The sequence below is a fragment of the Chinchilla lanigera genome, unplaced genomic scaffold (genome assembly GCF_000276665.1).
Source record: "Chinchilla lanigera isolate Chin_1 unplaced genomic scaffold, ChiLan1.0 scaffold00008, whole genome shotgun sequence".
NCBI lineage: Eukaryota > Metazoa > Chordata > Mammalia > Rodentia > Chinchillidae > Chinchilla > Chinchilla lanigera.
The window spans coordinates 8,623,999-8,637,554 of record NW_004955409.1 but is presented as its reverse complement, the minus strand read 5'-3'; the positions used below and the strand labels follow the sequence as shown (position 1 = coordinate 8,637,554).

Below are 13,556 nucleotides of genomic sequence, written 5' to 3'. Positions count from 1 at the left end.
TATACTTTCAATACTATTTTTAATCTCCGGGATATCTGTTTGGATCTGTTCATGGATTCTATTTCTCTCCTATGTTGGGCATTCATGGCTTCCATTGTTTTCCTAAGCTCCTCTTTTTTTATCTGAATCTGCTCTAGAATCACCAAGCACGTCCATTATTATGATCACCATCTCTGATTTGATTTTTTTCTAGAGCCTTGGTCATCTGCTTTGTTACTTTCACTGTTACCACTTCAGAGTCCAGGTGGGTGGCTTTCAGACTGTTCCACTTCTTTGCCCCTGTGTTCCTTTGATGAGCTGGAAGTCTGGGTTTGTATCTTGTTTAAGTGTCTTCTTACTTTTTTTTTTTTTTTTCAGTTTAACTCCTGATGCTTGCAAACTACCTGTGGTGAGTAGTTTTATTGCTACTATTTAAAACAGTCATTTAGGAAGTGACTATTTTTTAAGAGGTGTCTTCCAGGAATAGCTGGCTTTTGGGTTTTGTCTTCTTCACCAGGTTCCCCAAGGTTTTGGGTTTTGGGTTTTGAGTCTGTTGCAAAATCCTATGTCTTCAATTTATTGGGGATGAGTAACTGCTGCCTACTTGACCCAGCCCCTGGGTCTTTTGGCACTGGCCTGTAGTAGTTTTTATGAGCCTTTGGCAATTTTAGTCTTGATATACCAGGAAGAACAACTGATTAGAACAGTTATGTCACCTTGGCTAAAGTAGAACAATCAGCAATAACAATCACATCAAAAACAGCCTAGAAAATGACAAACTTAGCTGATCATTAATTTGCCACTTTTAACCATATTAACTGGAATTGTGGTTATATAAAAAAATCTAAAATGAACCCTAAAAATTGTGTGCAGTAAATAAACCCTCAATATGGTAATTTTACCCTCAGGAGGGAAAATTTTAAATGGCTTCGGAGGAAAAAATAGAGAAATAGAAGAAGAGGAAAAAATTAGAAGCAAGGCTGGAGGGCAAAGGCAGATCACATAAACTCTGGGAACCTGGTGAGGAATGCAGAAAAGAGAAGAGGAAATAAAGACAAAAAACAACATAACAACAACAACAGAAAACCAGAAACTGTGTGCATATAAAAACAAGAACAAGAAAAAAAGAAGAAAATAAGAAAAGCAATGTCCACTTCAAGGCATATCTCTCCCGTCACTGGTCGACAACGTGGGCAGCAGAAGCCACCTCTGAGTTGATCAATCCCAGCAAGCCAGCTGTAGCTTTACAGCAGGGTTGTGGATAATCCCAGAAAGCCTGCACCTTTAGTTCCATAGGCGTTCAGACTGGTTTCTGGCCATGAGGCTGGAACCAGACCGGTCCAGCCTGTAGCAGTCCGTGTGCTTCCTGCCGACTTGAACTTGGCTTCCGGGCCCTGTCACTGTGAGCCCCTAGATGGAGCCAGCTGCAGCTGCTGAGTTCTGAGCTCAGCTGGTACCTCTCCAGGATGGCTACCAGCCAATCGCCCTCTCCTAGGGTATGTTTGAACTCAAATAACTCACCAGCCACTGCAGTCCACTGGGTCCACTGCTCCACTCCGCTGGTGTGCTTCTCAGTGGAGGCCTCTGGGGTCAGCAGTAGTCACCATGGGTCTGCAGGTTTGAGCCAAATGTCCCATGCAGTAAGTCAGGGCTCAGGGAGAAAGCGCCCCCTGCCACCTCCTTCTGCGTCGTTGAAGTCTCTTTCTTCACCCTCCCTGTGAACTTCGATTCTCACTTGAGATCATTCCTGGGTCTCGGGAACCCGCTTCTCTCCTTGTTCTCTTCCTCACATTGCTATCTTCCAGTGTCTGGACACCAAATCTCAGAGAGGCTCTTTCTCTGCTGCTCACCACTGCCCAACCTTCCCACCTCCAGGCCGCCTCTGGCGCCTCCTTCCAAGCCGCTGAGTTCTTCTCTCCCTCTTCTTACACTGTTCGCTGCCTCCTCCCATTCCTTGGAGGAACTCAGGCACTTTTCTAGCTTTGCCTGTCACTGATAACTCACTGATTTAAAATCTTAACCTTGAGCCCCTATATGTCTCTCCTTTTTCCTCTGTACAAATGCAAATTTTCACTCTCCTTGTCTCAAAATCTGTCCCAGCTACTTCTGCTGCATAACAGAACACCCCAGAATTCAGTGGGATATACTGTTTTATTATGCTCATGGATCTTTTTTTTTTTTTTTTTTAAGAGTAAAAGAAGGATAACATAATAATGGAGGACTTAGCAAATTACAGACAAAATGGTAGGAAATTATCAATGGTTATTGTTTTACATATTATTATCTACAAAATAGTTTCTCAGGAAAACAAACAGACAAATAATAGTGAGTTAGAGACAAAAGAGGTAGGAGATTATCAAGAGTTGTTGTGCTATACTTTGGTATCTTCAAAGTGGCTTCTAAAGAAAATAAATAGAGCTATACATGAGTGACCTATTGAAAAATCATTAACTATTCTCAATGGTTGTTGTAGGAAACACATAATAATAAACATACATCCATTTATGAAATAGGATAGGAACATTACAAACTTTACACAGTTATGGATAGATTAGTAGGAAAATATCAATGGCTGCTGTAATACATGGTGGTATCTTCAAAGTGGTTTCTCAGGAAGACAGAGATATGCAGGAAGGATCTAATAAGTAGTTACAGGCTAAGGGTTGTCAAAAATAGCATATTACCTCCTCAAAAATAGCATATTACCTCCTATGCTCATGGATCTTGGGGCTCAGCGGCTCAGATGGGGTGGGAGCAGATGGCTGGCTTGTAGTCTACGTTTCAGGGGCTCTGGCATGGGGGCCAAGTCAGGTGGTAGCTGTGATTACCTGGGTTTTTCTCAGGTGTCTAGTGTCCTATGCTGGCTATTGTGTGAAACCCCAGCCAGGACACTAACACCAGTATGTGGCCTCTCCATGTGGCCAGGACCTCTTCAAAGAATGAGTCTCAAGGATAGCAAAACTTACAAGGTGATGTAGGGCTTCAGAGTATCTCATATCCTTCCAACACTTGCCAGTGGACTGAATCCCACGGTTCTTCCTCACCATGAAGGAGAAAATATAGTGCATCAGGTGTTTCTTGCACACTTTCTTAATTCTTGTAAGAGCCTGGGCAAAACAGCTGGGACTTTCCTTGTTGCTAGGACAAAATACAGTGGCACCTTGCTTCATGATCTCAACTTTTTCCGTGATTTTGGTTGCAAACCGAATCAGAAGGGAACTGAATCACATTCAGTGGTTAGTTTCTATGTTGACCTTATGGGAAAACTTGATTTCATCAAAGTTCAGTTTGGGACCAGAATCATGGAAAGAATTATTTTGGTGAACCGAAGTCCCCACTGTACCTAACACCCACAAGTTAAGGAAAGGTTTACTTTACCTCACCGTTTGTAGAAGTTTCAATCCGGTCAGCTGCTCTAAGGCAGGATGGCATGGCAGAATGGCATGACAGAAGGGAATCAGTTCATAGTATGGCAGGCAGGAGGTGGAAAGTATTGAGCCTCCCTTTCCCTTTTATCCCACCCAGGCTACAAGCCTATTGGATAGTGTCACCCACACCCAGGGTGGGCCACCCATCATCCATACCCAGGACAATATTAAACCAATCAGTGGGCTGATTTAGCTATCACACACTTAATCCATATTCCCACACCCTGGATCTAGCCACCGCCAAAAAGTCCCAGATATGAGCACATGAGACTTTGGGAGGACATCAAGATACAAGCCCATCACGGCAGGTATTACCACTAATTACAAAAAGGAAAACCTAACAATTACATTTAGAAATATGCCCATCATTACATGGCTAATAAGAGGACAAAGCCACATGTAAACTCAAAAGTCTTCTATATTCAACGAAGACCCAACTTGTAAACACAGTCATGTATTGCTCAACAACGGGGATATGTTCTGAGAAGTGAGTGACTCAGCAGTTGTCTTTGCATGACCATCAGACAGCTGCTCACAAGAACCTAGATAGTAAAACCCGCCAAACCTACCATCCACCCACATTATACGGGATCAGGACAGCCCACGCTCTAGGGTCACAGTGAACAAAAACAGCACAAGATAAAATCCAAACACAGCAAAAGTGCTGCAGTCAAGAGACACAATGAACACAAGATGATAAGGCTGCTACTGGCCCAACAGCATGTTTTGTGATAAATATTTTTAATAAGTAGGAGTACACTCTAAAATAATAAAAATCTCATTATAATAAGTACATAAATCAGTAACACAGTGGTCTATAATCCATCAAGTATTACATACCGTATGTAATTGTCCGGGCTATACTTTGTTTTAGTGGGAATGGAACTGGGAATGGAACTGGGAATGGAAGTCAGGACCTTGTGCTTGCCAGGCAGGCACCTGTGCCTGTGAGCTATATCCCCAGCCCTGTGCTATACTTTTATATGCCTGGCAGCACAGTAGGTTTCCAGCAAAGCGTGCACACACACACACACACACACACACACACACACTCACACACACGTACAGTGAGTAGTGCCCTGCACCACAATGCCACAGAGGCTGCCAGGTCACTAAGCAATGGAACATTTTCAGCTCCAGTATAAACTTATGAGGTCACCATCACAACGCAGATCCAGGCTGACAGAAACATCACTAGGAGACCCAGGACAGCACAGGCATCCACTTTTCTCTGACTCCAGGGTATAAAGGATTTCAATAGTATTTCCTGTACTAGTGGAATTTCACAGCCATCTCCCACTGCCCTTGCGGTGAGCTCAGGTGTTGGGGATATCTTCTACACTCTTCTCTTGAACAGTTCCTGTGTCCAGTAAATTGCACGTCACAGTAAAAGTGACCTTTTGAAGCTTTTAATATTTTCACCATATATAATAGATATAACACACAAGTACCATGCATTACTTGACTGCTTATATTATTGGGAAGGCTTCCAGTCAACAGCAGGCTCTTAGTAGAGTTTTGGGGGAGTAAAAAGTTACACATGGCCAGGTGTGGTAGTGCACACCTGTCATGCCAGCACTTGGGAGGCTGAGGCAGGAAGATCACTGTGAGTTTGAGGCCAACCTGGGCTACATGGTGAGTTTAAGGCCAGCCTAAACTACATATCGAGACCCTGTCTCAAAAAAACAAAAAACAAAACAAAATTATACATGGATTTTCAACTCCACAGGGTTTAGTGCCCCTAATCTTAGAGCTGTCCAAGGAGTGAAAAGCCTTGTTTCTGCCCTTGTCTGCCATCCACACAGTTCATATCCCCAATTAACATGTAACTGTGCACACTCTGATTTCTTAATACAAACAATATTGTCCCCATATACCTTTTTCCTACAAAATGTAACTGTTCTGCCTCATTCAGCTACTCTAAGACACAGGACATATGGGTCACTTCTATTCAGAGCTACAGGAAGCAAACGTTCATATAAATCATTTCACGTATACAAGGACATGTATAAAATAAATTGTTGGGGGCACGATTTCCAATTAGACATATACAGATGTTGTCACATCACCCTCCGGGGGGTTAAGCTCCACCATATCAACTTTATTGGCTTGGGAGCCACCAGGGAGTTGGGGGTCACACCTCCAAGTATGTCTGGGTGGGTCATGGAGGTTTGACCTTGGGAACCAAACCTGGCCCATGGCCCTGTCCTTTGTGGGGCTTTCCCCTGCTTTGCTTCCTACTTGCCATGAATTAAGCATCTGTTTCACCATGTCCTTCTGGTTTGGAGACAACCCATCATGGACCGAACCTCCTGAAGTCAGGAACCAAATTAAGCCTCTCCTCTTTCAAATTGTGGGTATTGAGTATTATGTCCCAGCAAGTGAAAAGCTAGAGTTGCTGCTATACTTTAGATCCACGTCTCCCCTCCCCCATAGCTCCTATGTTAAAGGACTGGGCCCCAGCTGGTGGAGACCTCAAGAGGTGAGGCTTGCTTAGAGGAAACAGATCACCAGGGTGTGCTGTGCAGGGCTGATTCTCAGCAGCAAACTTGGCATTGTCCATATGGTGCTGGGTTTGCATGCATGCACAATGCGAGAGTTGTGGGGCTCTGGAGGCCTCCACCCAGACTTCAGAGGCCAGCCAGGGAGGCCAGGTCCTGTGAGGCAGAATTGGAATCCTGCAGGCGGCCCCCAGAGTTTGAATCTGGAATGTGTCCAAGGCTTGGTCCCCACCTTTGGTCCCCTCCCAGGTACTCATGGTAGGTGGTGGAGAATTGGAAGGTGGGGCCTGGATGGAAGAAGTGGGTCCCTGGGGGCGGAGAGTTTATTTTGTCCTTGGTGGTGTCACTGCTGCTCTCGACCCCTCCCACCCTCTTCTCCCTGCTCCACTTCCTGGTCACCGAGGAGGTAAGGTGAGCAGCTCTGCACCACCACACCCTCTGCCACGATGTTCTGCTGTGTAGGCCAGAGCCATGGGGCCAGCGCAAACTCTACCAAGCTAAAGGAACCTTAAAGAGACTTGTCCCACACAATGTGTGAATTCTATCCAAATCCTCATTGAAATAAATCAACTTCTAAAAAATGCCTATATGAAAATCAGAGAAGTATAAATACTTGCTAGATATCTGATAGTAGGGTATTACTGTCATTCTCAACTACGACTCTATATGATGGTTTCTTTAAAGACCTCATATGTTAGAGGTATAGTGAAGTATCAAGGAAATGACATGTCTGGGAATGGCTTGCGATAATTCAGGCGGAGGATTGTGAAAAATCAAGGCGATTGTGAAAAATCAGGAGGGAAAAATCAAGACAGACCCATGTGTATGTTGATATTACACAGGCTACACAGTGAATACACATGGTTGATTATTATTGTGTGTACATTTGATCACTGCTATAAATTGAGTTTAAAAATTACAATCCTAACAAGGCAAAGAGTTAACAAGTTGTCTGTCCTTAAGAATTCAATTCAAATATCCAATAATGGGCTACGCAATTTCCGAGGAATTCAAAGATGAACAGAGGCGGTCCCCCCATCTTCTCTAAACGGGCATAAAAATACTGCCACTAAGACTACAATGACACAAAATACTAGTGAGTCCCTCACCCTTGAAACTAAGAAATAATTTACTTCAGCTCAGACCTTTAACTCATTTCTAATTCTACCCCCATCTAAGAACCATAGACTCCATTGAGAATTTATAACTGCAGGGAACACATTCACTTGCGTAACGTAGAATTAAGAACTGTTCCTGTACCCTAATCCCAGAGTCGCGGTCTAGGCTTGCATGATTGGACAGCAGCCCTCTGCTGGCTACTTTTAATACTGCAGTCTCATTCACTGCAAAGGAGCACTGCAAAGAACAGGAGCAAGCAGAACACACATTCTGGAGGGGAGGCCAGGCGCGGAAAAAAAAAAATTTAAATGCAAAACACAAGGCAGATATTCAAAATAAATTAGTAAAAGATTATGATTCAATTCAACGTGATGCCAGAAGTTGCAGTGATTCTTGGCTCAACTACTTTCTCTGTGCCTGTGGGAATAACACCGCTGCCCTCCCGCTCGTGTGAGGGTCCTGGCAGCACAGGTGAGCGCCTGGGACAGGCGGGGAGGTGCCCAGCGCCCCCTGCTGTTATTCAGACACCAGGGCGCTGGCTCCGCCTCCCAGCTACAACACTCCATGTCCCAGCAGGGAACAAGCCCTGCCCCGCCCCTCACGGGCCTGGGCTCCGCTCAGCGCACTGCTCCTCCCGGGGACTCTCCAGTGCAGGAACCACACTCTGCCTTGCTCGGTCTGTGTCGCCTTCCCGAGTGCTGTGCCCGGCACTCAGTGACTGTGTGAAACCACACTAAAGTTCCCAGTTGGCCTTATGAATAGCAGCTCATCCGCACGGCGTGGGTCGAGTGGTGGCATCCCACAACTTTATGCACGGGGTGTTGAAGTCCTAAACCCCAGGGCCTTGGGACACGACCTTATTGAAAATAGTGCTGTTGCAACACAAGAATGAGCCAAAATAAGGCGTGCGGACAGAGAGCGGATCCTTGATCCAATGTGACCGCTGTCCCGTAAGACAGAAATCTGGGCCCTGACAGAGGCAGCAGCTGAAGAATTTGCACACCGAGGAACATGAAGCCAAGAAGAGGCAAGGGAGGACCCCCTCAGCTGCTGGTTTCACAGGTATTGTGGGTTTGCTGATACCCTGATTTCAGGCTTTGAGCCTCCTGGACTTCCAGCCATGGATTTTTGTTGTTTAGACCACCTGCTCCGGCACCTTATTCCAGCAGCCTGTGGAACCAACAGAGGGAAAATACCTGTGGTGACGTGTCTCCTAGAGCACAACAGGTGCTTATGGATATATATAGATATAGATAGATAGATAGATAGATAGATACATATATATATTTTGAGACAGGGTCTCACTACATAGTCCAGGCAGGCCTTGACCTCACTATGTAGCCCAGGCTGGCCTCCAACTCATGGCCATCCTCCTGCCTCAGCCTCCCAAGTGCTGAGGTGACAGGCATGTGCCACCACTCCTGGCAGATAATATATTTTTAAAGGAACCGGAAGACTGGCCTTTCTCCCTCATTCTCAATCGCTTAAGTTTTAATCCACTTAGACCACTTCCAAATTCCAGTCACAAATCATGGCTTTATTTTTCCCTGCTCTTTCTGACAACTTTAAGAAGAGGTCCTACAAAAAAAATCACCAGCGAAATTAATTTCAGTCAAAAGTTATTACTGAGTCAGGATGTGAGTGGGTTACACATTCAAAACAGCACCTCTTAATAAGATGAAACTTTTTTCTACAAAGAATCTTAGAACTTGGGACATGCACTCACCTTTCACCCATGGACAGGTGGTGACGGTAAATGATATGACTTCTTTCCCTGCTTCATATCTTAGACACAGTTAGGCGTTTTAGTCCCCACAGCAGCCTGAACTAACAGATCAGTTTGTGATTCAAAAGAGAAACCTTTTCTAACTACCACCACATTTCAGTACAAAGTAGCTAAGACTCATTTTTGACAATGTTTCCAACTCATCTATAGAAAACAGATACAGTGTGGTGATGCATGCCTGTAATCCCAACACTCAGGAGGCTGAGGCAGGAGGATCCTTATGAGTTTGAGGCCAGCCCAGGCTACAAAGTAAGCTCAAGGCCAGCCTGAACTGCATAATGAGACCCTGTCTCAAAAACACAAAAAATAAAAAAATAAAAAAACACACAGATACAATCTTGTCATGAAAGTGGCTGAGGCTGGGGTGTGACTTTCTGAGGGACTCAGTCACCTCTAGTGCCATCTCTATACCAGGTGGTAGGCAGCCCTCCTGAAACTGGGGACACTGTCGCCATGATTGTGAAAGCTGTCTTGGCCATGTGGATAAGACACACTAAAATCTAACACTGGTGTCAAGACTCGTGTGTTCCCATAAATTCACTGAAAAGAGCAATGGGTGGGACAAACTCCACTCAGCCTTCAGTGGATGATGCCATCTAGAAGGGAGCGCACAGGGAGTGAGAAGCACTGGCCCCAGGAACACGAAGACCGAGGCCCTCCCGGGATGCAGACCTCCGACTAGGTGGGGTCTGGAGAGAAGGACAGTGCGCATCCAGGAAAGGTGCCCGGAGAGGAACGAAAACTCACCAAGTGAAACTTTCAATCCTGGGAGAGCTGAGACGTGGCTAACAGTCCAAGGATCAACAAGGATCAGAGGAAGCCAGCTCCCAGGAGCGGTGTTGGTGGCTCGCTGCCCTCCCTCCGGGCCCACTCGAGAGAGCAAGGGTCGAACAGAAAGGGAGGACAGACAGCCTACGACAGCCCACGACAGCCTGCTAACGGCAACCACAGATGCTCCTGCGGTGAGGTGTACACTAGGAAGCGGGGGACAGGACAATAGGCAAGGGCGGAAGGGGGAAGGACAAACTGCCCAGAGCACTGGGAATCAGCACCAGTCCATGAAACAGGAACTAAAAAACCACAACCGCAACCCCAGCTTTCCTACCACTGAAGCCAACGTCAGTGACCAGAAACCAATACGCAGAAAAATAAAAGGAGGTTCTGGAGCTCGCTCACCAGCTTAGAAAAATGAATTTCAAACCAGATTCCTACCCCAAAGTAATCTACAGTTGTCACTGACTTTTCTGCAAAAGAAATAAACAGTGGGGATGCATAGGATGCTTTCTTTACTATGACACTGTAGAGGCCCCCAAGCGCCCCCAGACCCCCCTTCTCCACCACCCAGGCAGGCTCATTCTTTCATGTTCAATGCCACCCTCGTCGTCCTCTCTGCTGTTTTCTCACCAGTTATACAGCTCTTAAAAAAAGAAAAGTCGGGGGTGGTAGCGCACACCTGTAATACCAGCACTCAGGAGGTTGAGGCAGGAGGATCATTGCAAGTTCAAGACCAGCCCAGGCTACATAAATGAGCTCAAGGACAGCCTGAACTTCATAGCGAGGTCCTTAACACGTTTATCCTAGCCAGCCGCAGCACCACACACCTGTAACACTGCCTACTGGGGAGGCTGAGGCAGGAAGATCACAAGTTCAAGCATGGCCTGGGCCACTTAACGAGACCCTGTCTCAAAACATAAACCAGGCGTGGTGAGCACACCTGTGATCCCAGCGCTCTGGGAGGCAACGGCAGGAGGATCACAAGTTTGAGCCCAAGGTGGGCAACTTAGTGATTGAGCAAGACCTGTCTCAAAATGAGATGGGGTGAAATGAAATGAAACAGAAAGTAAAAAGGGGTGGGGATGCAGCTCAGGGATACTTCCCTGCGTTTAATCCCCAGGACAGCAAACCAACAAAACATTCTTATTGCCCCATCTTGTGACACGGTAAACTCATCTGATCCATTCTGCTCCTGCTCTTTTCTAACGCAGGGGACTGGGGTCTGGGTTTGATATCCGGGGCAGATAAGGCATCTCACGGTGCTGCGACACAAACAAGCAACTAAGCGCTCAGCAGCAGTCAGGCCGCCCGGCTCTTGCTTGTGAACTGCAAACCTCCGCCTCAGTTTCCCTGTTGTAGCACCCCCTGGCGGCTGAGTAAACAGGACCATGGGAGGGAAGCACTTAGCCCATCACAAAGTCCAATTCAGAGCTGTTCATAATCTTCAACGGTCCGTGCACTTTTTATTGTGGTAAAATACAAAGCTCTTCATCTTAGCTACTGAAAGTGTCCAATCACTGACACTGACAGTGCTGGGCAACTGTCACCAAGCATTTTCAGCTCCCTAAAGAGAAACCCCGTATCCCCTCGGCAGTCCCTCCCCGGGCTCCCCACTTTCCTAGCTGACAAACACCAACCTGCTTCCTGTCTCTAGGGTCATGAACTTTCAAATAATATTAGCAGTTGCTCAGAACAGTTTTCTAGCAGGGAGTGAAGCTTCATCCTCACCGCGGAATCTCAGCTCACCAGACAATGGCAATGCTTTTTCTCCAGCACACCTGTGACCGATTAAGGTAATTCTCTAACCAGTCTGAGGCAGAAATCCCCTCAGTTGCTAGGTTAGAGATCACTCTTTGGAGAGACATCCACCTTGGGTGCCTTCAAGCGGCAGAATAAGCAAGCCCAGTAAGATCCCACTCCATTAACATCCGGGAGCGTCATTAAACCATCCAACCCTCCTAAAAAGTGAAGGCAGAACACTGAGTGGTTGCTCGGTTGGTGGCACACGACCATACTCCCAGCACTCAGGAGGCCGAGGCAGGAGAATCACTGCGAGTTTAAGGCCAGCCTGGGCTATGCAGTGAGTTCGAAGCTAGCCTGAACTACATAGGGAGACCCTGTCTCAGACAAACAAACGAAACGAAGTGATTATTTTCTAGCTTTGCATTTGGAAACTCTGCTTTTGCGACTACAAACTTGTGCCATCAAGAAGTTAAAAAAAAAAGAACCAGAACTCCATTTCTTGGTTTTCGGAGTGTCATTTCCTCTTGGGTCCCACCCCTCCCACCCTTCCTTTGGGGTGTGGATGTGGGCCGAAATAACTCAGCTCCTCCCAGCAGTTCCCGAGCTGCTCCCCAGCTTTCAGGGAAATGACAGGGCGGCTCGCCGGCGGCGAAGCAGCACGCTTTTCCTAGGGCACACCGGGAAGGCAGACGGCTTCTCCGCCAAAGAAATCCTCGGCGCCAAGATGCCCTGAAGGCTGGGACTCAGAGGCAACGACTGCAATCCCAGCCGAGGAAGCCACATTTGTTTTTTAATAAGCAGCAGGGCTGGAGATGAAGGTCAGAGGTCCAGAGCTGGGCTCTGGGTGTGATCTCCAATACCAAGAGTGAAAAGGGCAACCCTGATCACCGACACGCAGGCAGCCAAGTTTCAGTCCTTCCCCTCCCTTACCTGGCTGCCGCGGACTGGAGGTGAGGGGGCCGCGGAGCAAGGCCGGGGCGCTGGCTTTCTTTTGCGGGAGGAGGAGGAGGAGCAAGGGTCCTGGCAGCAACGGATCCCAAGAAACCGCACACCTCAAGCTCCGGGGAAGCCCGCACCCTTAACTCGGCCAAATTTGGGGGAAGTCCTGAGCTGGGGGTAAACTTGAGCTGGATAAAAGAACTACACCTCTCGGAAGGCCCCAGTGCCCAGGCACGGGAGCCGGGTGCAGGTGTGGGATCCCAGGGATCCCAGGGGTGCCGGAAGCGCGCGCGCCGGGCTTCGCCCTCAGATGTCCCCACGGCGGGGTGCGCTCCGGCCCGGTGCAGAGGAGGACGGGGCGGGTGCAGAGGTCGCCGCCCCCAGCTCCGGGCCGCGGGCCAGCGCCGAGGGCGGGTGGGACGCTGACAGCGGCGCCCGGCCACCTCCGCCCGGCTGGGGCAACTCCGGGAAGTCCCCGCAGCGGTGCAAGCCCGCGGCCACCTCCCGCGTGCCCCGCGCGTCCCGCGCCGACCTGAGATGGTCTCCTGGTAGCCCTTGGTGAAGAACTGCATGGCCGTGGCCGCGCGCCAGGGCGTCTTGAGCAGCCCCTGGCGCTGCGGGTCCTCGCCCAGCGCGCGCAGGATGGACGCGTAGGCGGCGGCCAGCGAGGGTAGGCTCAGCGCGTTGTCCTCCAGGCTGCGCGGCCGCTCGCCCTTCCAGCCGTCGGCGGCCGGCGCGCCCCGCGCCTCGGGGAACCCGTTGCTGCACCGCGCGCCCTGCGGCTTCTCGGCCGGGGCCGGGCCCAAGCCCTGCTCCATGGACCCGCGGTTCCGCTCGGGAGACACCCGGGGCCGCCTCAGGGTCGTGGGCAGCGACCTGTAACCGGAGTCACCCGGGGAAGGCGCGCTCGGAGCTCTGGCAGCAGCTAGCGGGCGAGCGCTGCCGCGCCTCCCTTTTATAGTCCAGAGGCGCCGGGGCGCCGCGGGACGCTTCCATTGGCTGCATCCGCTTGACGTCACATATTGGCCCCGCCCCCTCGTCTTTCCAGGCTTGGGCTCCGGAGCCCCGGGCGCTGCGCGAGACCGGAGTCTGGAAGCCCCGGGCGTCGGGGATAGACAGACAGACGCCACTCGGCTGCAGGGTGCGCAGGGTGCCCTTCTCACACGGCTCTAGCCCCCTCGCCCTGGAAAGATGAGCTAACAGGTGACCTCTCCGGGAAAGAGACCGAGATGTGCCCGAGAGAAGATAGCTCTGCGTGCTTTCTGGTGAAGACCAGAGGACTGTCGT

At 48.9% G+C, this 13,556-nt stretch overlaps 1 protein-coding gene across 1 annotated transcript in view; it reads right to left on the bottom strand.

Annotated features, from left to right (window-relative positions):
- Positions 1–13,330, bottom strand: part of Gch1 (GTP cyclohydrolase 1) — a 46,212-nt gene extending 32,882 nt beyond the window's left edge. The window contains exon 1 of the mRNA XM_005376759.2: positions 12,802–13,330. Within this exon, the coding sequence (XP_005376816.1) occupies positions 12,802–13,087 (286 nt within the window). The 5' untranslated portion in view covers positions 13,088–13,330. The remainder of the gene's footprint in view (positions 1–12,801) is intronic.
- Positions 13,331–13,556: the final 226 nt, after the last annotated feature.